Source organism: Papio anubis, chromosome 6, assembly GCF_008728515.1.
Source record: "Papio anubis isolate 15944 chromosome 6, Panubis1.0, whole genome shotgun sequence".
In the NCBI taxonomy this organism is placed as follows: domain Eukaryota; kingdom Metazoa; phylum Chordata; class Mammalia; order Primates; family Cercopithecidae; genus Papio; species Papio anubis.
The window spans coordinates 15,213,222-15,238,162 of NC_044981.1; the positions used below are offsets into that span (position 1 = coordinate 15,213,222).

The 24,941-nt window shown below is 46.2% G+C and overlaps 1 protein-coding gene across 4 annotated transcripts in view; it reads left to right on the top strand.

Annotated features, from left to right (window-relative positions):
* The first annotated feature begins 4,272 nt into the window (after nt 1-4,272).
* The window catches only part of JARID2 (jumonji and AT-rich interaction domain containing 2), a 281,067-nt gene continuing 260,398 nt past the window's right edge, over nt 4,273-24,941 (top strand). Inside the window, exon 1 of one of the 4 annotated variants that reach the window (XR_004184202.1) lies at nt 4,273-4,998. Coding sequence is in view for 1 of the 4 variants with exons in the window: in XM_031666928.1 (XP_031522788.1) it covers nt 4,954-4,998 (45 nt within the window). In the remaining 3 variants the exon portion in view is untranslated. Of the gene's footprint in view, nt 4,999-7,219; nt 7,329-24,941 lie in introns of those variants that run through there. The other 3 variants (XM_031666928.1, XM_031666930.1, XM_031666932.1) reach the window with 3 other exon arrangements.

The window sequence follows — 24,941 nt, forward strand, 5'->3', positions numbered from 1 at the left end:
GTTCAAGCAATCCTTCTGCCTTGGCTTTCCAAAGTGGTAGGATTAGAGGTGTGAGCCACCACACCCAGTCTAACATGCTCATTTTATAGATGATAGACCCAAGGCCTATATGAGGCAGGTGAATGGCATAAGGTGACTCAGAGAGTTAATATTAGAAACATCTGATTCCCTCATTGCCAATGGCTACCTCAATATGAGACAAATCATGGCCCCATCAAATTTTCAATTTAAGAGATACAAGATATTTACATGACACAATCAGAAAAAAATACAATGGAGAACTTTTTTCTTTTTTTTTGACAGGGTCTTTTTCTGTCACCCAGGTTGGAGTGTAATGGTGCAATATCAGCTCACTGCAACCTCAGCCTCCTGGGCTCAAGCCATCTTCCCACCTAAGCCTCCCAAGTAACTGGGACTACAGGGGCACACTACCATGCCTGGGCCACCATGCTGGGCTAACTTTTGTATTTTTTTTTTTTTTCGGTACAGACAGGGTTTCACCATGTCACCCAGGCTGGTCTCAAACTCCAGAGCTCAAGTGATCCTTTTGTCTCGGCCTCCTAAGTGCTGGGATTACAGATGTGAGTCACCACACTTGGCCTCAGAATAAAATTTTAAAGCTCAAAAATTATGGCCGAAATATGAAGGGCAATGAGAATCCAGGAATGAGTATGCCAAGCAGTCAGGCTGAACTGGAAATGGGCCTGAATTTGGGGCCTTGAAGAATGTATAACACTACGTTGGATTTAGATAATGCAAGAGGAAAACTAGCAGAGTTCCAGAATGGAATGGAAGATGGTAGGACACTAAATGTTGGGCAATAGTCTAAATAGTTGGGCATTATAGTTTTGGTGAAATATCCAACAGTAAGCATTTACTGGACACCTTTCAAATTTGATGAAGTTTTTGGAGCTTTGGAGGGTATGAAAAGTAGACAACATCATCTCTGACTTTAGGGAATTTCCTTTTTATTTGGAGAGAAGACCTAGAAACATTAAAAGTGGAGAATGTAAATAGGATGCAATGCAAAGGGGTGAAATATGCACTTTCTTCGTGTATATGTGAACCCCTACAGATACTTCAAAACTCCTTAACACCTAGTCATTTCAGCTATGTGTTCTTTTTAGCTTCTTTTCTACATTGCTGATGTAGTACTTTTTGGAGGTATCACAATCCATTGTAAACTATGCCTTTTTTTTTTTTTTTGAGACGGAGTCTCGCGCTGTGTCACCCAGGCTGGAGTGCAGTGGCGCGATCTCGGCTCACTGCAAGCTGCACCTCCCAGGTTCACGCCATTCTCCTGCCTCAGCCTCCCTAGAAGCTGGGACTACAGGCGCCCACCAGTACGCCCGGCTAGTTTTTTTGTATTTTTAGTAGAGACGGGGTTTCACCATGTTAGCCAGGATGATCTCGATCTCCTGACCTCGTGATCCACCCGCCTCGGCCTCCCAAAGTGCTGGGATTACAGGCTTGAGCCACCGCGCCCGGCCAACTATGCCTTTTTTTACTGAGCTGTGAGCTTCCTGTGTCCTCGGGGATGAGGACAGTGCTGGCATAGAATCTAATAGAATCAATGTACCTAGACATGTTCTCATCCCTGCCCCTCCAATTGAAGAGGTCAAGGCTTTGAGATGTGAAAATCATCAGGAGAAAAGGTGCATTTGACTTACAGAAAATGAAAAAGAGACGAAAAAGCAAGAAAAGCCTTGGATGGCCTTGCCAAGATGGTAGGGGAAGGAAGTTCATTAGGAGTAGGTTACTTTCACAACAGGAAAAACTTGCAACCACTAAGAAGGCCAATCTTTTTTCTCTTTCAGGGAAAACAACACTAATATTATTCAAACCTTTTGGAAATGAGCAAATTCCTTCCTTTCCCCTGCCCTGAGGCCTCAACTTCACACAATGGTTTTTCACACCAGGTGACCTGGAGCTGGTAACCTGGCAGGGGAGTTCGCAAGGCCAGGACTGAGAAGTCCAGGCTCCAGGGCTAGTTAGGGGAACTGAAAAGAAACCCACCTTTGTTCATTAATATTTGCCTGGGGAATGAGATATCCGAGTGAAACCTAGAGAAAGCTGGTTAAAATCTTAACAACGTGGAGACGTGGAGATTCCCAGTATGCCAGTCCTAATGATCAGAAAGTTTTTAGAAAACACCTTGGGTGGCCCTACTGGAGTCTGCCCCATTGGATCCTTCCCAGGAAATGGCACCAGGGAACAAGTTTTGCAGTATTCAGGGCACAAAAGATCATTTATTTTTCCGATTGTGAAGTGAACATTAGATGAAATTATTTCATTTCAGATTTTTTTGAAAAGGTAAAAATAATTTAAAAAACCCTTTCGAAAAGGATTTTTATTTAGTTTACTGAAAGCTTCCAATAACGTGCCTAGTGTTAAACTACGTTAATATTATTTATCACACAAGCCTCCCCACAGGTTTGATCGCCACTAATCTGCAGATGAGGAAACTGACCAGCTCAGAGTGGCTCTCAGTTGCCTTTTGGGAAGTGGCCAAGGTGCGATTTGAATCCAGGTCTCTTACTTCCAGTTTCTGAGACCTTTCTAGACACCAGGGTTATCTCTTCAAATACTGCTGCAAGTAAACAGCTGTGTTACCCGAGTATCTAGACTTTTGAAGTAAGCAGACTCTAGGGAATGGGTAGAGTAAAATATATGGGTATGTGCTCGAGGGAGCGCTTCTGCCACGTTTTATTCCGAGGCTGGCCTGAGAGATCATGGAAAACATTGCTTCTCCAAAACCGCAGCGAAAAACAAGGAAATTAACAAGGCAGAATGGCGATGCGAGACTTGACAAAGTTGTTAATAAGGCGAAGGCCCAACGCGCTACGCCAGGGCCTGCTACTTCATTTGTTTCAGCGATTAAACCTGCACGTCAGGGGGCTGGAGGCAGGTAAAAAGCAGGCTCTCGTGTGGCCCCGGCAGTTGATATTACTGGCACTCGGTGTTCAAGATGCTTCCTTACAGCTGCGTTTCTGTGCGGCTTGGTCTCCATATTCCACTCATTTCTGCCTCAACATTTCGTGGTATTTTATCACCAAATACGCCCGGCAAAGCAAAGATCCCGTTCAGTTTCTTTAAACACGGCTATCTTTTCTCAGGAGGCAGCCGCCAGGGCTTCACTCCTGGGCCATCAGCAACGTCCCCCAAGCGGGTCGGGCGGAAACGCGTTCGCGACCGAGGGGCCGCGTGCCGAGCTCGGGCGTGGGGGGGCGTGGCCCTTACACTCGGCGACCCCTGGCCACCGCCCACCCCGCGCGTGGGGGCGTGCGCGGCTGCGGGGCGCGGAGAGGAGTGACCTCGGACTACCCTAGGCGCCCGCAGCACGCTCTGTACACAGACGCGAGGCGCTGTCCTGAGGTGACACCGGCTGCACGGCACAAGCAGCAGGCGCCGCCGATCAACTAGTTCGCACCGAGGATTCCTCTTGGTGCGTGGCCCAGTTTTCCTTAGGACGGGCTCCAACCCCTCCCTGACACCGCCCCCCTCGCCGCCACGCTCCGAGGCCTTCCCCGGGGAAGCCTCGCGTCCCTCCCCCGCGGCTCCGGGCCGCACGCGCGCGATTCCTCGATTCCACAGGCGGTTCGCGCCGCGGGTGGGGGCGGGGCGCGCGGGGAGGGGGCCGGCGGCCGCCAGGGGAGGGGGGCCGGGGCCCAGGGGGTGGAGGGGGGCCGGCGTGGGGAGTTCCTCGCTCGCGGACCACACGCTCCGCGGGCCAATCCCGAGCCAGCCTCTAGCAGTGTCGCACGCGGGACACGTCCAAGCGTTTGTTGGCACGGCCGGTGAGGGGGAGGGGGCGAGGAGGAGGGAGGGGAGTTGAGTGACAGGCTTTGCGGGGCAGGCTGGGAATTGTAGTTCCCAGCTTCCGTGGCCATAGCCATTTTGTAGTCGGGGGACTACAACTTCCAGAAGATCAAGGGGACCATTCTAAGGTGCCCCGGGAATAGGCGGCTCTCCCCGGGGCCGGGCGTCCTGGGGCACTCCTACCCAGCAGCCCGGCTGCAGGTAGACGCGAAGGCAGTAGCGGGGGCTGGCGTGGGGCGGTCGTGGGGTGAGCGGCAGGCAGGGGAAAGGGGGTGAGGTGGAGCGACGGAGCGTGCCATGCATTGAGCTAGGGAGCCTCTCTCAATTCCACGCCTGGGCTCGGCGTGGGAGCGACGCCCGAGGGCTTGCCTGGGAGGGGTTCGTCGAGGTCGCTCGGGTGTCTGGTTGGCCAGGCTGCGGGGGTGCCCTGGACTGGGCCAGGGGCGGTCGGCACCGGGCTAAGCGGGCGCCTGGCGGCTGAGCGGTGGGAGTTTTCGGCTGGAGCCCGGCGGGGAATTATCCGAGGAGCCCTAACTTGTATAAAAGCAGAGTCCATTTAAAGTTGGGCTGGATAGCCTCTCTCTCATTGGTTAGGGGGCTTGGAAAAAAGAGACTCGGCGAGCCCTCGCTGTGGTGCTGCCGCCGCCGCCGCCGCCGCCGCTGGAGTTGACTCTTCTGCTCGCACTGCTGCTGCAGCACAAACGTGACTTCCAACATTTTTTATTTATCTTTCCCTTTTCTTTTCCAAGATGTAACTACGGATCAGACACTAAGGACCTTCACGTTTCGCTGATGTAGTTTTTGGAGGAAAAAGGGGGGGGAGTGAAGGGCGTCGGTTTTTTTTTTGTGTGTGTGTGTATGTGTTTCGGGGGAAATTTTCCATTATGAGTGTTTTACTAAAGTGAATTTTTTTTTGTTTGCTTCGTTCGTCTTTGGCTCTTTTTTTTTCCTTCCCAATTTCGGATTTATTTCAAGGCGAATCTGGCTTTGGGGGAAGAGGAAGAAAAGTCGGATTACAAGATCAACCACCACCAACAACAATAAAAACCACCAGGATATTTTTTTGCAAATTTCTGACGGCTTTAAATTCATGAAGCAATTGTCCCCTTTTGCAATCAGCATTTGGATCTCAGAATGAGCAAGGAAAGACCGAAGAGGAATATCATTCAGAAGAAATACGTAAGTGCTCCTAACAACACATCCTTTGACTTGCAGTTTTAAGCAATGGCTGTGAATGTCAAGTTTATAGATAATTCTGCAGCTGAAGGGTTTTAAACACAGCGTCCGATAAGGCTGTTTCTTTCTTTTCTGAAAGAGGGCTTTTCAAGCGAAGTGGTGTCTGCCTAGTTTGGTTGAAAAAACAGATTGGTGTAGAGATACCTCAAGTGAATAAATTGACCTCGAATGACACAACCATAATCTAGTTTTAGATGAAAGGCAAGGGATTTTGGTGGAGCTTGAGGTGGGGGGGCGGCTGCGGTAATGTAACTAAACTGCATTCTCAAGCGGATTTGGCCCCGTATTGCACTTTGCATGCAAATGAGCCTGTGTTATTATTATTAATGTTATTTGGAAAAATCGTGTAACTCATGTGTGTTGGAAGCCCTTTAAGTTGCGATGGAGGGTCCGATTATGGCGATCTTCTCTTTGCATTGGCACATCAAATTTAACGTCTGTGGTCGTTTTGGCTTATCTGGTTTACAACATAAACCAGTTGGGAATCATGTTACAGCGAATGCATTTGTTGGGATTGACTTTAATAATGAGGCTGGTTTTGTTTAAAAAATTCATGATTTCCAGTTGTAGGGGAAAAGGACACACACTATGGCTAATGTTTTTAAGTGTGTACGTGAATGTATATGTAAGTAACTACAAATATTTTCTCCTTGTTAACTGGGCTTCTGAAATTGGGTGATTATTCACAGATTTAAATGGCTTGGAATAGTTAAATTTGTTTTGTGCATAGTACAGCTACGTTTTGATTGGCATGGGGAGTGTTTTTGTTTTGTGTGTGGTGGCTTTTTTTTTTTTTTTAAGTTTGAGGGGAGGGAGGAAGGGGGGACCGAGCGATTAACCAAATATGCACTCGAGTGATCTGTGATCAGCGGCATGCTTTAAATTAAATAACTCATTTTTTTTCAAAAAAGGCCAAATGAACATACCTTAGGGATAATGCAACGTAAGAGGAAAGTTTTATTTAAGTTGGGTAGACAAATTGGTGTTAATATTTTCCCTTTTTGATCATTGTGGTGTGTGTAATGAGAGATGACCTTCGGGGCACTGGTTTTGTAAAAATATATTTAATGGAAAAGCTGAATGCTTCTTCAAGAGAGCTGATCCTTATCTAGACACGTCAACTTCAACTATGAAAGAAATGCAAGGTTAAATAATCAAGCCCAACTTAGAAGGCTGTTCCATAAAGAATTTAAGAATTAAAATACATCCGCATTGCAGAGGGCTGGGTAGAATGCAAAGGACTAGTTTAAACTCAGGCTGTAGAAACTGCACGGAGGCAACCTTGCCTCGGAGCGTAGACGCCTTCCCGGGGCACGTCCGTTTCGGATGCAGCCACAAAGCAAATGGGGTAGAACTTGGACGAGAACCGCACCCCGCCTCCCATTCTGGACCTCGTTGAGGTGGACAGCGTGTGGTTTTTATTGCGGGCAGTCAGCGGATCGTGCCCTGAGTCCGGACGTCCGGCTGCAAGCCCGTGGCTGGCGGTGCCAGGAGGCACGGCAATGAGCATCGCTTCGGGAGCAGAGCCGGTGTTCCCGATGTGCCTCGAGCCGGCTGCGAAGGGGACCGGGCGCGGGGGTCGTGGCAGGCTGGGCTCTGGGCTGGCGGGTGGGGGAGTGCGCGGCCTGTAGGGGGGTGGCACCACCAAGTGGGCGTGAGTGGCACTGGGCACGGGCTGGCTGCAGGTGGCAGAGGTGGAGTGGGAGGTGGGGCGGTGCGGCCTGCGGGGCGCGGGGAGGGTAGAGCGCGCGGGGCGGGGGCGTGGGCGTGCCGGGGTGGGGGTGCGCGGCGCACAGCTGCAGCGGGCGCCCCCCACCGCGCGCACGGCCGAGCATGGCGGCGGCGGCGGCCCGGCCGGCTTCCCGCGGCCCTGCCTGCGGGCTCCGACGCAGTCTCGAGAGCAACAGGTTAAGCCGGCTAGACGTCAGCGCGCCCCCTCCCCGCCCCCCGGTTCTTCCCCCGCCGCGCGCCGGCGCCCCAGCCCTTCTTCCCTCCCTCCACCCCCCGCGGCGCTCGGTTCCCCGACGCTCCGGGCCGCGCTCTGTTGTCATTGTGACGTCACAAAGGGACGGGCTCGGGTGGAACCTTCCCCTCCTCCTCCGTGACGTCAAAAGTCGGGCGGGAGGTTCCAGGCGCGGCGGGGCGGCGGGGGAGGAGGGAGCGGGGCGGAGGCGGGGGCTGCCGCAGAGCCGGGCTGCGGCGTGGGAGGAGGAAGAGGAGGAAGATGCGCTCGGCCTCTGCCTTCCGCTCCGGAGCGTCGCGCTTCCCACCAGGTGAGCGCCGGGGAGCTGTTGGTCCCCAAAGGAGTGCCACTGGACCCTGTTCTGATGCCACTTGGGAAGCGGGAAGCGGGGAGCGGGGAGGAGGCGCCTCCTTTCTGCAGGAATGTTTTCACTTCCTCTGTTCCAGGTCTCCTGATGGTGTTGCATTACTAGCGTGGTACATGTGTCCCTTCGCCAGTGCTTATGTAAAGAAATGAAAGTATTGAGGGAAAGCTTTGCTTTGTTGTGGATTTGGCCACCTTGTCACTTGAAGTCGTGTTAGGGGTGCTTCAGCAGGATGTGGCCGGATGGCTTTCATGATGATGCTGCACAGCAGCAACTGTTGCTCTTTCTGGAAGCTTTGCTGTACTCTGGTGGGGGGCTTTCCTTTGCTGTGCCGGCTCTGGGCCTACTGAGTGTAATTTTGGGGGTCTGGACCAAAGGAATACTGGTCATTGACAAATGTACCGAGAAGACATAGGACTCCTTTAAGTCTCAAGGTGCTCTTGGCTTAGTTCTTCTGAGCAGGGAAACCAGGGGCTGGCATTCTGTTTCCTCTTTTGTAAAATGGAAAAATACCTGCCATTGCCACTTAACTAAGTCACTGAAAAGATCATGTGCATGAAAGATGTAAAACAGTATGCCTCTTTATATGTAAGGTGACATTATTTCTTGAGCTCGTGGAAGGCAGCACGTTTCCCACAGTTGGTCTCAAAAGCCAGGGATGCCTGCTGAGTTGCCATTTAGTTTATTATTTTAGCAAAGCAGAGTTGGGGGTGCGATTGTCGATAGTAGGCTTTGGGAGAAATGATTGTTATGTTTCATAATAAATGATGTCCTTGAGAAACTCATAAATTGCAATGTAATCCTGTCTTAATTGTGTTGGGCACGACTCCCACTGCAATACGTTAAATAACTGAAAACATTTGCCTTTGAAAGCCCCAATCCACTTGGACAATAAAAACAGTTGCATGTTTTGCACCATGGATATTTTCTGCTGTTTCCATCATTCCACTGCCTGGTTATTCCTAGGGAGAATAACAGATAGGATATTGGGGCTTCATCGCTATTTGATCTTTGCTTTATAGCAGGTATCTGAAATAGAAAATCTCTGCCATATGAAGATAGTAATTCATGTAGTTAGCATGAAAACAAATTGCCAGTTTGATTTTCTAGGACAGCTCAAGCAGAATTTGTACCACTAGGCTGTAAGTTTTAAGTATCTAATTTTCTGATTTAAAAGTGTATGATTTAAAAATTGGAAAACGTTTTTGTTATAAGCTTCAAAAGGATTTACTATAATTACAACTACATAAAATTGTAAAGAAAAAAGTAGGAAGAACACAAAAAATATAGTGGTTGGATTTATGAGGTTTTCTGTTTTAAAACTCAATTCATCACAAATTGTTCAGTCACGTTATTTTACAGTTGGGGTGGTGGGGAAATTTGTACGTTATTTTATTGCTGTATTTCTTCTTTCCTGGGATATTTACATGGCTTTCCAGCCACTTGTTTCTAGTAGTGGAAAATCTTGCTCTGTGTTACTTAAGTGCAGGGCAGTGGCAGTTTGGCTCCTATCACTGTATAGGGATACGGAAGGAAAACACAATGAAGTCCAAAGTTTCACTAAAATTTGAGAGAAAGATTATGTCGACAAGTAATCCAACTTAGATATTAACCTACAGTAAAATAATAACCTGGATAATAACCAACTCGTGTCCCTGTAGCCACTGGCCCAAATAGACAACTAGAATTATTTGGTACTTGCTAATGCCAGTTTCCTCGTAAGTGGGTTAAACCAGCCCCTGTTGCTGGGCTGAAGGCTATTGATGCACTTCCAAGTGCCTTGGAAATAACTCCAGTGTTAATATATACCTTGCTCCAAAGGTTAAACTTTCCTCCTTCAGAACAAGAAAATCTTTTGGAGTATATAATTGGTGTCTGTAGAAAATCTTTTGGAGTATGTAATTGGTGTCTGTTACCTTCAGAATGGAACTTTCTTTTTTTTTCATTGAAGACACAGGAATGTCATATTAAGTGTAGTTTGTTAAAACACTTGGTGAAGGCTAAGCTAGAGAGCATTTTTGTTTGTTTGCTTTTTTTTTGAGACAGGGTCTTGCTCAGCTGCCCAGACTGGAGTGCAGTGGTGGCTCACTACAACCACCGTCTCCAGGGTTCAAGCTATTCTCCTGTCTCAGCCTCCTGAGTAGCTGGGATTACAGGCACCCACCATTACACCCGGCTATTTTTTGTATTTTAGTAGAGACGGAGTTACATTTCACTGTATTGGCCTGGCTGGTCTTGAACTCATGACCTCAGGGGATCTGCCCGCCTCGGCCTCCCAAAGTGCTGTGATTACAGGTGTGAGCCACTGCGCCCAGACAACTGAACATTTTTAAGCTAGTGGTTTGCCCTTGCTCATGATGGTGTGAGGACTCACACTCCTGACATTGTCTGAATTCTGGCTGCTTTGCTGTCATCATCCTGATGTTACTGGTCCATGTCTCCCCCAGGATTGCAGTAGTAGCAGCTCTCCTAACCACCTTTTACCTACCCATCCTACTTGTCCTGTTGGCTGCAGAACGTCCTGACTGATACGCTAGGACAAAGGTCCTGGGCAGCTCTGGGAAGTACCTCTGTCCCCTTTGGCTTTCACCCAGAAGTCTTGCTAAGTGTCAATTGTTTGTTCCCAAATCTGGTTATTCCAGTTGGGCTTATTATTGTAATAACAGTTAAGTATTACGTCAACCTTGAAACGAGTGTGAAAAAGAGTTGGGGCCGGGCGCGGTGGCTCATGCCTGTAATCTTAGCACTTTGGGAGGCTGAGGTGGGTGGATCATGAAGTCAGGAGTTCAAGACCAGCCTGACCAACATGGTGAAACCCCATCTCTACTAAAAGCACAAAAATTACCTGGGCGTGGTGGCACATGCCTGTAATCCCAGCTACTCAGGAGGCTGAGGCAGGAGAATCACTTGAACCCAGGAGGCGGAGGTTGCAGTGAGCTGCTTGTACCTGGGAGGCAGAGGTTGTAGTGAGTTGAGATCATACCAGTGCATTCCAGCCTGGGCAACAGAGTGAGACTCCGTTTCAAAAAAAAAAAAAAAGAAAAAAAAAAAAAAAGGTGGGCCAGACATTTCCCAAGATTTTTGGGAAAATCTGTAAGGACTGTCCACACGCATTGCTTTGCAAGTGATTCCCTTTTAAGAACCAAACTTCAACGCCCAGATTTCCCCAACAAGCGAACGCTCAGAGACTTAAGCTCAGAAATAAGACCCATGGCCTCATTTCAAAAAAAAGGTAATTAAAAGTAGATTTGTCTTTGTCGGTTAATATAAAATGTTAAGGAATATCTTTTTTAAAAAATTGTTTCTTGTCTAACAAACTTGTTTCCATTAACTAACCAACTTCTGGTTCTTGTCATCTCTCCTAAGAGTGCTTCCAACTGTGTTTAACCTTAATCCCCAAATGCTAAACTGGACTCCCTGTCTGCTTCATGCCAAGTAACTTAGGTAAAGTGTGAATCAGTTTAAAGTAGTCCTACTGTGGTGATTGTATTACTTTTGGAGTTAAAGTAATTGTGCCGTTCACTGAATGGCAGGGAACAGAAAGAGTCGTAATTTTCACCTAATTCATGGAGTTTAGAAGCTTGTATCTTGTAATCCGGCAACTTTAATTATATATTGTTTTACTTACGAGATATTGTCGAAGGTCTGTTCCCTTTCAAATCCTTAAGACTTACCTGTTAATAAAAATGAAACCAATTGAATCTGTTTTTCTGTGTGCTCAATTATCTTTTGTTTTTTTTCTGTCTTCCAGATAACTGTACTCTTTATTCCTGTGACTCCCTAAGACAAGCCTCATTTGCTTTTCCAGGCCCCCAGTCTTTGTTTTTCTGATTCCTTTTTTCCATAAACCTTTTCCATACTTGCCTCACCTTTGCAGGCATCTTTTATTCTGGGAGGTGGGAACTCCATGATATCTGTCTACAGTTTTGTAGAATAAGAGTGAGCGAGATTTTATTCTCATTATCCTTCTAGGTTTTAATCTTTCTTGGGACTTCAGACAATCTTATAACCTTCTGCCAGCTTCAGGTTTTTTTAATAAGGATTTTTTTTTTTTCCCCCCGAGACAGAGGAGTGTCTCTCTGTCACCTAGGCTAGAATGCAGTGGCGTGGTCTTGGGTCACTGCAACTTCCACCTCCCAGGTTCAAGCGATTCTCCTGTCTCAGCCTCCCGAGTAGCTGGGTCTACCGAGTAGCTGGGACTACCAGTGTATACCACCACACCCAGCTCACTTTTGTATTTTTAGTGAAGACGGGGTTTCACTATGTTGGCTAGGCTGGTCTTGAACTCCTGACCTCGTGATCTGCTCATCTCAGCCTCCTAAAGTGCTGGGATTACAGGCGTGAGCCACTGTGCCTGACCAAATAAGAATTTTTAAAATTCAATTCTGATTGAGAATAAAATTATTAAAAGTGGAGCTGACCTGTCATTTTGCTCTTGGTGGAAGACTCCTGTTTCCAGGACTTCTGTTCCTGTCACTTCTTGCAGGTGGCTTTTGTCTTTCTTGCTCTCTTAGGCTGTAGGAAAGAGCCCACGCAGATTGTCCCAGAGGGCAAAGTCTAGGTCATTCCTGCGTGAGCAGCCACTGGCAGCTCGACCACACCACTCTGGGTCTCTGGGTTTTTTTACACTTTTACCACAGTTTGTCTTGCCACAGATTTCACTATTGTAAGGGTGCTGCCCACCTCTCCTGGGGCTCTTTTTTCCATTTGAAGAACTGTCCCAGAAAAGCTTGGATTATGGAAAACACCTCCAGATGACGGCACAGCACCCACTTCTCTTAACGGTATTGTGAAGAGAGGACTCAGTCAATTCTGAAATAACCGCCTACGTTGTGAGTTTGAGAAAAGGGTTTTTGAGTCCATTTTACAGATGAGAAAAGTAAGGTGAAAAACCAGCCAGATGATTCGCTCCCCACTTTTGAGTTCAGAGGACATAGAAGTAAAATGAACCATCAGTGGAACCCCAAAAAGGGGAGAAGAAAAGGTCGTAAAAGGGACTGTTGGCAGCCTTTGGAGAGGCTTTTTGCTTGAGAAAGTTGGAAGTGAGGGCAGTTTGTCAGGAGTGTCAGTCTCTCCTGCATGTTTGTATTTGTTGTTTTTTGAAGCACCAGTTGGTGGAGCTACCCCCTTATCCCCAGCTGGCTGTCTCCCTGAGTCATCATTGGAAGAACTGACATCCCGTGTCCCTTGGGACTGGATGGGTTGTGCTCTTCTAGTTTTACAAGTACCCCCGCCACATTCTTGGGTGTATCTGAGGCCCGGCAGTGGGCTGCAGTTCTCCAGACTTGCAATAACCGGTTTGATTTCCCAGGGCTGTTGACTTTTTCTTGTACTTGACTTGTACTTTCTTAACCCTGACTTTGAGGCTTAGGGGACCATGGAACACTGGGGAAATCATTTGCCCTCAGTCCTCACCAGGGGCTGGGCCATCCGTTAAACAAAGGCTGTCCAGATGTGTTAATGAGGTGGTGTGAGTAATGGCAACATTATCCGTGATGACTTACATAATCATAGGACAGATGTGGGTGTTAGAGAAAGAGGAACCCTACTGGTAGAAGTTCTTGAGAGTTATTCTTGAGAGCTGGTGCTGCCTAAAAGGTCTCAATTGGATTTTAAGTTCTAATTTTGTAAGTCTGTCAAGCTCCACCACCCATGAAGAGGAAGGCCATTGAACACTGAAATATTATCAGCAGCATTGTTTGCTCCTAGAAGGTTAACAAAATACATAGCCACAGGGCGGGGCACGGTGGCTCACGCCCGTAATCCCAACACTTTGGAAGGCCAAGGCGGGCGGATCACTTCAACTCAGGAGTTCGAGACCAGCCCGGCCAACGTGGTGAAACTCCGTCTCTACTAAAAATGCAAAAAAATTAGCCAGGCGTGATGGTGGGCACCTGTAATCCCAGCTACTTGGAAGGCTGAGGTAGGAGAATCACTTGAACCCAGGAGGGTGGAGGTTGCAGTGAGCTGAGTGAGACTCTGTCTCAAGAAAAAAAAAAAAAAAAAAAAAAAAAAAAAATTGCATAGCCACAGTTTTGCCACTCCATACTCCCAGTAAGGGCCTTCCCTCATACACATTTGTCAACTAGGAATTCTTTAATTCTTTTTTTGAGACAGAGTCTCGCCCTGTCGCCTGGCTGGAGTACAGTGGCACTATCTCAGCTCACTGCAACATCTGCCTCCCGGGTTCAAGCGATTTTCCTGCCTCATCCTCTGGGATGATCCTCTGGGATGTAGTAGCTGGAACTACAGGCGCACACCACCATGCCCTGCTAATTTTTGTATTTTTAGTAGAGACGGGGGTTTAGTAGAGACAGAGTTTCACCCTATTGGCCAGGATGGTCTGTATCTTGACCTTGTGATCCCCCTGCCTCAGCCTCCCAAAGTGGTGTGATTACAGGCGTGAGCCCCCGCCCCCAGCCCAATTAGGAATTCTTAACAGTAACTGTTTTTTTGGGGGGAGGTGGGGAGAAGGAGTGCAAAGGATGGGTTGTGTGACTCTTGTCTACCTGGAGACCTGGTTTACTGGGACAGGAGAATGTGGGAGATATTTTGATGCCCAGTTTATTGATCTCTTAAAATCTGGGTAGTTTTGTCTCCATTATTTCCTAACCACCATTTTGGTGAGAGCTTGGTCTGAAGTGGTAGTGTATTATCTCTTGGTTCTCTCTCGGTTTCGGCCAGCTGTTAGAGTGTTTGGTGCCTGTGGGGGCAGAAACAGGTGCCAGGAGGAAATGAGAAGGGATTAGGACTGAGCATGTGTTTCTTGCATTTAGTCCTTCTATAGGTTTGCAGAAGGGAGCTGAATGAATGCTTATTCTGTTAAGCAGCAGACTTGTGTGCTTTGTATATATGCCTTATTACTGCTACTAAATGGAACTCGATAATGAAATGCCTCAGATTTGGACAGGTTTGTGAATATATGGGGTACCTCTGCAGTAATGGACAAAGTTGGGAATGTGAGCCTAGTTCAAATTTGGCCCTGTGTTAAACTGGCTGTGTGACTTCAGGCAAGCTGTACAACCTCCCTGAGCTATTTCCTCATCTGGACAACTTATTTCATGGACTTCACAGGCTTGTTGCTGGGAGAGGTAGGGGAATTTTTGATGTGAAAGCACTTTGTAAACTGCATACTGCTGCACAAATGCTCAAGGTATTATTACCCAGTTGGAAATCACCAACCTGGAGACATCAGGCCTGCCAGCAGCCTTCCTAGCTGACTCAGATATAAATGAATCAAATGAATTCTGTACTTTGATTCTTAATAAAGCAAGCGGATAGCAAGTAACAGATGCACTTTGGGATACAGAACAAGGCTTTACGGATTAGAAGGTGATGTAATCACCTTCTTTCTCTGTCCTATATTAGCCACCACTTGACTCCTAGATACACCTGGGTGGTGAATTGGAAAGAGGGATAGACTGAGAATTAATATTGGAGTGGCTCTGAATCTGTGCACAGATGTTTAAAGAAAACATAGTCCTTGAAATTAAAAGTCTGATCATGATCTGATCGCGATCCTTTAGTGGCTGTCTGATCCTCAGGATCGAATCTAAACCAACTTTGTTCCCAGCATGGCATAAAAAGCCCTTCTTGATGTACTCTGAGCTTATCCTGCCACCCATCCACTTCACGCATCCTGGGCTTCAGCTGAGTCCAGCATCTTGTTCCTCTGTTTGCTTGGTGAATGGATTGCCTGAGGAACCCACTGTGTCTGTCTGAAGCCTGCCACCCTGTTTACCCGGTCTGGCAGAGCCAGGTTCTTTCTCCCGGTTGGCTGGTCTCCTCACACTTTATTTTTAGGTGCTGGAGTTATTTGCTTACATGTCTCTCACCCTATTAACCCCACAAGAGTAGGGGCTGAATTTATGTCATTGTCGGTCACTGTTAATGTCTAATACATAGTATACATTCTAGGAATATTTGAGTTCAAGTTTTCGGTGGAGTATTTCGAATACTACTTAGTAGTGGGAGGGAATTGGTATGGATCTAGTGCAAAAAGATAGACTTAACTGATCACAATTTTGGACGCTATAATTTTATAGTTGAGAATTCCTGAGGTTTCTAGTACTGTTGTTAAGTGACCTGCTTGTGGTCGCATATTTTATCAGACACAGCTGGGGCATGAAATCCAGGCCCTGATACAGTAGAAGGCCCTCTCTCTTTCTGCCTTTGGAAATACTTCTTCCTTTCAGGGGGATTTTCAGCTATCCATGGTAACTGCAGTAATTGGTTCATTTTCATGGAAAAATAAAATCCACGTGTAATCCCCATACCTAATTAAGCCAATAGCATTTTACTGTTGTGCAGATGGCCGTTTTTGCTTAATAAGAAGTAATTCAAATCAGACAAGCACTCAAAAGATAGAAATCATTGAAATCACATACTGGACATTCCTTCACTTGTAGATGGTTTTATCTATATCGGCCATACTCTTTAAGTGCTGTATTTTTGTTACCTGCTGTTTGCATTTATAACTTGTCATGGTAATCAAAGACAATGATTTTTAATGGCTTCAAGGCAGTTGGTTGATAGATACCACCATTTTCTTGACTCATCTCTTCGCGATGGGTTTGGGACTGTTAGACAAAATGATGCGTGCAGCCTGCTTTGCATGTGTCTGTTTGCACTCATCTCTAAATTCTTCACTGTGAAATTACTGAGAAGTGCCCGTGTTTACGTTTTGATCTTTCCTAGTACATTGCTTTCTTGGAGAGAGGCTATACTAATTTACGGTCCCACAGGTAGTACACGTTAGGCCAGCGGGTTTGTTTGTTTGTTGGCTTTTAAAAACCAATACAAGCATTTGTAACAAGTAGTAAAGATGTCAGTTGAGTTTTATTTAAGTTTCTGTTTTCTTCTCGTGTCCTCTCTCAGGGCATTTAGAACTAAATGAGATAAGGTATGTGAAAGCACTTTGTAAAACAAAATTGCTCTAAGAACACAATGTATTATTAGTCAGAACAGTTCTAGTAGGGAAGGGAAAGGGAGAGCCTTGGGTAATTGTACAATGATGTTCCTTATATGTCGGAAATGCTTTTTGTTGTGAGAACATAGAGATACTTAAGCAATGAAGATGGCCCACAGTCACATTGTTTTCATATGTGATCTCAGCCTTGTTTGTGAGGTGGGCTTTGTATGTTTACAAAGATCCCTTTGGGCTGTGGCTTGGAAGACAAAAAATACAGCTGGCATTTTTTTGGTTGCTTACCATGTTCTGACACTGTGTTGGGAGTTTGAAAATATGACATTGCCTTTGTCTGAGGGGCATTTACAGTTTAGTTGGCAGCAGGGATGTGAAACAGTGGGAGGAGAGCACTGGCTTTGGAGTCAAACTGAAGTTGAGGATCTCTACTCTGTCATCTTGGGTAGATCACCTCTCCAGGTCTCAGTTTCTTCATCTTTGAAAGGGGGAGAATTGTGCCTTCATTATCTCTCAAGGTCATTTTGTGGAAGACTGAATCAGATGTTAAGTGTGAAGTGCTTTATGAACTGTGACTATAACCGGGCATGGTGGCTCACACCTGTAATCCTAGCACTTTGGGAGGCTGAGGCGGGTAGATCACAAGGTCAGGAGTTTGAGGCCAGCCTGACTAACATGGTGAAAACTTGTCTCTACTAAAAATACAAAAATTAGCCAGGCATGGTGGCGAGTGCCTGTAATCCGGGCTACTTGGGAGGCTGAGGCAGGAGAATTGCTTGAACCGGGGAGGCAGAGGTTGCAGTGAGCCGAGATTGTGCCACTGCACTCCAGCCTGGGCAACAGAGTAAGATCCTATCTCAAAACAAAACAAAACACCAACTGTGACTGTTCAGACCATGTTGTTATAAGTCCTACAGGTTGTTGTGGCTGTAATTCTCCAAGTGCAAGATTGAAGAGGAAACTGTTTCTGGGTCATCTATGCTGATTATGGTATATCCCAGTGAAGAGGATAGAAATTCAAATAAGAAGGGTGCTTAGCACCTTTCCTTCTCACCAAGGCTTAGTGTTTCTTCCTAACTTATGGAAAAATGCAGTGTGAATCTCTTCATACCCAGACGTATTTTTGGATTGATGGGATTTTTATCTTCCCTCTGCTTCCCTGGTTTGTGAGGATGAGGGTAGTGTTCACAGGGTGACTAAGCAGCAGCCTTACTTTTTTGCATACTTTTGAATGAACTACTTTGCCTGCCTTTTATTCTCCAGGCAAGATGTACCCTTAGAGATGAGGTGGAACCTAACACTTGGTTTTACCTAAATTGCCTCCTTTTCCATTCTTACACTGCCCAGAGCACTAAAGCTCTGTTTGTTCTATTTTCAGCTTGTAATAATGTCTTGATGTTGGAGGATGAAAGAGCTGATGTGAATAGAAGGCATTTAATAAGGAGTCATGGTCTGGAGCCCCAGTCAAATTGGTAGCACATGGTTTTCATCTGCCTTGAAGGGCTTGGTTGCGTGGTCTTGCCTTCTCAGAGCTGTGACACCACCAGGCTGGGCCCTATGCACAATGCCACGTCTCCTTCTCAAACTGATGATTTGGAGTGGCAAATGCCACTGACTTTGACAGATGCCAAAGGAATGGTGGACTTACCTTCCTAATCTTTTGAAGATCATAAAATGTTTGCTAGGGCTCGCTCGTCTGCACTTGGGACAGGGGTTAGATGGGTATGTCGGGGGAATGATGTTATTTTAGTGGGGTTTTATTTAACATTCGGTTTTAACCACTCTTCAGCCTTCTCACTGGGACTCCTAGCTGGTTACGTTTCTTGAAGGGGGTTAATTGTATATATTTATGTATTTATGCCCCTCACTCTAAAAAAGGATTTAAAGCCACGAAGAACTGTTATTCCAGGAGCAAATAATTTTTACTTAGATATGACTCAAGTTCACTTTCCAAATGCAAAAAAGGGACAGTCAGATTAAAATACGGACAGCAGAGTAAGTAGTTCATTCATTTCAATGCAGCAGTGTTTGGGCCTGGCAGTGTTTTTTGCTTTTGGTTTGAAGTCTTGACCTAAAACTTTAATTAAAGGCAGGTTTTGCTAAATAGTATTGGTATTGACACTTTGACAGAACTTTTAATCTGAAAGAATTTTAAAGATGCATGAAAGTAATCCCCAGTGATGATTACATCTTCAAGTGGCCGAGATCAGATTTCTATTTAAATACCAATGCAGTTTATCACTTTTTTCCACAGTGCAGGGGGCCAGGGAGGGTCTGGATTTAATAGTGAACTCCTGAACTTGACTTATTTGAGGGGAGCGACTGGTGGGTGTTACTGCATAATTCGGTGTTCTGTGTCTTTAAAAATGCTTTCAAATACTCATTCTGTATTGTAATCCTCAAAACTACTGTTAGGATTCCAAACCATTGTGGTTTAAACTTAGCTGGAATCTAAAAGGTGGCTGACAGAAGGAAAGGAAATCTCCTTTAAATAAAGAACATATTTGGCTTGCCTAACTGTCCCAGAGTCTGGGCTCTGGGCATATCTAAGCCATGGGCCAAGTCTCATAGTTGAAGAGGTCGGGAAATACTTGTTTCAAATATAAACACCAGCTCAATATAAACACCATCAATTAGTTCTGCAGAAACTCCTGGTACAAACAAGAACTTGCAAAGCTTGATGTTCAGTGCAGTTCTTGTCTGGATGAGATAAGGAGCACAATACTGCATACTCTTCTGTACTTGTGATAAATCAAAACTCTAATGATGCTATTAAAATGGGTTTTCTTTTGGCCCTGGTAAGCTGGAAAGCATTGGAAGGTGGGGAGGATAGATTTCACTTGGAAATATCTGAAGCTAAGAAGTGGTGGCTTTTTCTTCTTTCTTCTAAATGTACTCCTTGCTCTAATTAAGCAATGCGATCGCTGTCCCAACACTGACATACCCCAGGATGAAGCACATTTTCTACTCAAGTAGCCTTTTTTTCCCTTGCCTTCTTCCATGAGACTTGCGGAAATTGTCATGTTATTTCTTTCCAGAATTTATTGGAGCATTAGGCAAAAGCCTCTTGGGAGTATAAATAATGATGATTATAAAGAACAGTCAGTTTACCAAGGAAGGCCATTATCTTTGACTTGCAAAGCTTTTACAGCCAAACATTGTTTGCTTACAGTTCTTTAATACAGATGAAGACCTTAGTGGTAAGAGGAGTCCTATTACTACTCCCTTTGTACATGGAGGTCATCCCAATAAAGAAAGGACTATGTCACTTTGCTCAGGCATTAACAGCTTGTTTTTCAGGACAGGCATTATATACGGTCCATGAAGTCCTTGGATGGTGTTTTCTCTCCTCTTTTTTTTTTGAGACGGAGTCTTGGTCTCTGGGCTGGAGTGCAGTGGTGCGATATTGGCTCACTGCAACCTCCGCCACTTGGGTTCAAGCGGTTGTCCTGCCTCAGCCTCCCGAGCAGCTGGGACTACAGGCATGCGCCACAATGCCCAGCTAATTTTTGTATTTTTTGTAGAGACAGGGTTTCACCATGTTGGTTGGCCAGGATGGTCTCAATCTGTTGACCTCATGATCCGCCGGCCTCCCAGCTACTCAGCCGCCTGAGTAGCTGGGACTACAGGCACCCGCCACTGCGCCCGGCTAATTTTTTGTATTTTTAGTAGAGACGGGGTTTCACTGTGGTCTTGATCTCCTGACCTTGTGATCCGCCCGCCTTGGCCTCCCAAAGTGCTGGGATTACAGGCGTGAGCCACCATGCCCGGCCTGTTAAAAGATTTCTAAAGTTGATAAGGAATACTGAATTTACTTTTGGACTCCCTACTACGTCCTACCCTATATTGTATACCTTATATACAAATTCACGGAATTTTTTTTTTTTTCTTTTTTTTTTGAGGTGGAGTCTCTGTTGCCCAGGCTGGAGTGCATTGGCTCAGTCTTGGCTCTCTGCAGCCTCCACCTGCCCAGTTCAAGCAGTTCTCCTGCCTCAGCCTCCCAAGTAGTTGGGACTACAGGTGCGCGCCACCATACCTGGCTAATTTTTTGTGTTTTTAGTAGAGACGGGGTTTCACCATGCTGGTCAGGCTGGTCTCGAACTCCTGACCTCGTGATCCGCCCGCCTTGGATTACAGTGCTGAGATTACAGGCGTGAGCCACCACGCCTGGCCCAGGGATGGTTTTGAAACTAAGGAACTTGTCTGAGTAGGCACTGACATGGAAAAGGTATGTATAAATGAAGAATCTCATGCCTTTTTTTTTTCCCCTGTAAATTTTCTTATTTTTAAATTTTTATAGAGGTGGGATCTCGCTGTTTCCTCGGTGGATCTTAAACTCTTGGCCTCAAGTGATCTTCACCTCAGTTCTTCCAGCCTCTTACACCTACGAATCATTTTCTGTCTTTGTGGATTTGCTTATTCTGGATATTCCATATAAATGGAATCATATAATATGTGGACTTTTGTGCCTTGTGTCTTTTAAAATTGTGTTTCTAAAATTCATGCTGAAGTGTGTGTCAGTATTCATTCCTTTTTGTGGCTGAATAACATTCCATTGTGTGGATGTACCGTGCTTTGTGTATCCAGTCATCAGCTGCCGGACATTTGAGTTGTTTCTACCTTTTGGCTATTTTTTTTTTCTTTTTTTAACACAGAGTCTCTGTAGCCCAGGCTGGAGTGCAGTGGCACAATCTTGGCTCAATGCAACCTCCACCTTCTGGGTCCCTATTCAAGCAGTTCTCTTGCCTCAGCCTTCCGAGCAGCTGGGATTACAGGTGTGCACCACCACGCCTGTCTAATTTTTGTATTTTTAGTAGAGATGGGGTTTCACCATGTTGGCCAGGCAGTCTTGAATTCCTGACCTCGTGATCTACCCGCCTCGGCCTCCCAAAGTGCTGAGATTTTACAGGCGTGACCACCGCGCCCGGCCCGTTGGGCTATTTTGAACAATGCTGCATTGAACATTCGTGTGCAGGTTTTTGTGTGGATTTGTTTGCATTTCTCTTGGAATACCTTGTTAGAAAAGCATGCACATACATATTACTACTAAATTTATTTTCTGTCATTAAGCTGTGTTTCAGTTCATGCCTCTGGGCCTGGTGTGCTCTGTTCAGCAGAGTCCTATGCTGTGCCCTCCCCTTCTGGGGCTCAGCATGCCCTTTGGGGTGTGTGTGTGTGTGTGTGTGTATGTGTGTGTGTGTGTGGTGGGGGTCCTCATTTCCTTACTGCCTGTCACTCTCGGTGACACTGTGGGTGGCCAAGAGTGGTCTCATTTCCTCTACCCCTTTGCAAATCGTAAACATTGTTCACACGTGCTTGTGCTGGAATCATGTGCTCCAGTGGCTTGATGGTGGGACTTCGAATTTCCTGCCTTACCTTAGTTTTTGATTTTCTTGTGGTTACCTCTGTCAACATTCTTTGACAGAGGACTATGGGGAGTAGAATGACCTAGAAATTCTCCCTGATTTTCTTGGTCCTTCCAAGCCTGCTGAACCAAAAATGGTTTTTATTTTTCTTTGAAAAACTACCCTTCATAATGAACTCCGTTAAGAAATAGGAGTTCTTTTAAGGAGGAGGGATGTTACTGTATTCTCTTGATTTCTCTGAATTTACTAGATTTATTTTCACCAAGTTGGTGTGAAATTGTTGAGATTGGGCCTTACTTGAGTCAGGCAATGTTTTTTTTTTTTTCTTTCTTTTTTCTTTTTTTTTAATGGAGTTGCTCTGTCTGGAGTGCAGTGGCGCGATCTCCCCTGACTGCAACCTCTGCCTTCCGGGTTCAAGCCATTCTCCTGCCTCAGCCTCCAGAGTAGCTAGGATTACAGGCCCCCCCCCCCCCCCCCCGCTAATTTTTTTTTTTTTTTTGTGAGACGGAGTCTCGCTCTGTAGCCCAGGCTGGAGTGCAGTGGCGCGATCTTGGCTCACTGCAAGCTCCGCCTCCCGGGTTCACGCCATTCTCCTGCCTCAGCCTCCCGAGGAGCTGGGACTACAGGCGCCCACAACCGCGCCCGGCTAATTTTTTGTATTTTTAGTAGAGACGGGGTTTCACCGTGTTAGCCAGGATGGTCTCGATCTCCTGACCTTGTGATCCGCCCGCCTCGGCCTCCCAAAGTGCTGGGATTACAGGCGTGAGCCACCGCGCCCGGCCAATTTTTGTATTTTTAATAGAGACGGGGTTTCACCATGTTGGCCAGGATGGTCTCGAATTCCTGACCTCAGGTGATCTACCCGCCTCAGTCTCCCAAAATGCTGGGATTACAGGTGTGAACCACCGTGCCCGGCCGGCAATTTTTATTTTTTAGATACAGGGTCTTGCTCTGTTACTCAGACTGGAGTGCCATGATGTGAACACAGCTCACTGCAGCCTCAACCTCCCTAGACTCAAGTGATCCTCCCACCTCAGCCTCCCAAGTAGGTGGGACTAGAGCTGCACATCACCACGCCTTGGTAATTTAAGGCAGTTTTAATTGTTAGAAAAACTGTAAGGCAACAGAAGAGAAGTGGATGGTGGGGACTGCAAATGTCATGTGGCCTAGTGGTGTTGAGAAGCATTTTGTGAAGCAGAGGGTGCGTGTTCCGATTCTGTAGGAGCACATGTCTTGGTGTGAGTGTCTTTGCCGTCCTAGAACTTCCTGGTGATAAGAAGCCTGTAAACACCAGCATGTCCGTCAGTATTTGGAATCTTGTTTATTACATAGTGCTCAGGTTCATTGTCAAAAAACTCTTTACTAATGGTATTAATCACTATTTGGAATCTTATTTATTTCATAGTGCTCAAGGTCATTGTCAAAAAATTCTTTACTAATGGTATTAATCATGCTTCTTACACTCCAGTTTTTCTGGTATGGCTTTCTCTTCCAAATTGACTCCTGTGCTCAGGTCATTAGTTTGGCTTACTAACAGGAGCCCTGACAGCTATATTCAATATTTTTCTCTGCAGTGGCCAAGTAGCCAAGAATTTACTAGTTTAGACACCCACCTCAGTTTAGAAGGTAGGTGTGAGTGTGCGTGTGTGTGTGTGAGTGTGTGAGAGAGAGAGAGAGAGAGAATATCTGAGGAGTTAATATTTTAAACTTTGCATTAACTAGAAATCTGTGTTCTGATGGGCTGCTTTTGTGTGGTGTACCTATAACCTGTACACATACTTGTGCCTTTCAAAAGCTAATGCCACATCCCTCCTACTAAAATTGCTTATTAGAGCTAATTTTAAGAATTGAGTTAGAACTGCCCTATAATGTAATGCAGAATATTTCCCAATAATGCCTAGGTTAACAATGATAGTCTTGCTGTATTGTGCAAAAAAGGCTTCTGTTCAGACCCAGCTGGGTTTCAGGCTTAATTCATTGCTCTATGGTGGGATCACCACAGCTGCTGTGGGGCCTTTACAAATGCAAAAAAGCTGTCAGTGTTTGTTTCATCAGCTGCATAAGTGATGAGGCCAAGTTGAGGAATCCATTCCAGTGCGCAGTGTGCAGGCTGTAGCTATTATTGTTTACAGAATTAGTGTGTTGGAGCTTTAAAATAGTTGGCACATCGTCTGCCCTTTAAAAGCACAAGACTAAGGAATGAGACCAGTTGGTTGTCCTTGTAATGTTGGCCGGATCCAGCCCAGCCCTTGTCTTTTAACAGCTACTGCTCCGGGCCGTGCTGTGGGACTTGACCACTCTTTGGAGGAAGTGGGGGTGCTTGCTGAATTCTTGTCTCTAGTTCTGCATCGCAAACTTAGGTTTGCATTAAAAAAAACAAAAACAAACAAAAAAACCCAAACACACAGTCATTTAGAGTTCCATAAGTGTAATTGAAATGTAAAGCCTAAATCATCGTTCCAGCCCCAAATAGGTACAGGACTGTCAGCTGGGACTTCAGATATCTGTGCAGTGACAGTCCAGATTTGGCTCTGTGAGATTTATTTTGTGAAGTGATACTGCTTTGGGACTTGCCCTCATCTCTCCCCGTGGGTACAGAAGTTAAGGCTACTTCTTGGCTGGTAGCCAAGAAGCCAGGAAAGCCCCATTGGACAGGTCACTTTCCAGGCAATTAAGGAGTATTCTGCAGGGCTCTCCGTGAATGCTGTCTTAACAGTATAAGGTGACTCTCTTCCCCACTGACCCGATGAGCCCGGGCAGCACGTTCACTTGCTTTTGGACTGGGCAAGCAGGAATCTGGGACCAGCGTCATGGTCATTCACAGGATAGTGTGTGGGATTGTCCCAGCCCCTCCTTCATTTTAACCTCATTTGCTTTCAGACCCCTTCTCTGCTCAGGGGTCTCTACCTCCTGGAAACTGGAGGGCATGGGTGGTGGCTGGTCTGTTACCGTTTTGAAAGTGGAGCTCGTCAGGTCTCCTAGCCAACGGGAGTGAATAATTGTGCTTCCTTCCTCCCAGCTGGAAAAGGTCCCAGAGTGCTCTCTCATATTCATAAAAGAGATGGCACGAGGCTTAGTGTCTCCAAATTAAAGGTCAATACTGATCAACTTTCTCTCAAAGAACTGTCACATATGCTCTCCTGGAGTCATTTATGTCTTCCCGTTTTACCTTAGGAAGCCTCTGGAGCCCAGGAGGACAAGTGTGTCAGATGAATCTCCTGTGGTGTTGGTACTGATTAAGCAGAGTTTGGGGATCCTTGATGGCCCCTC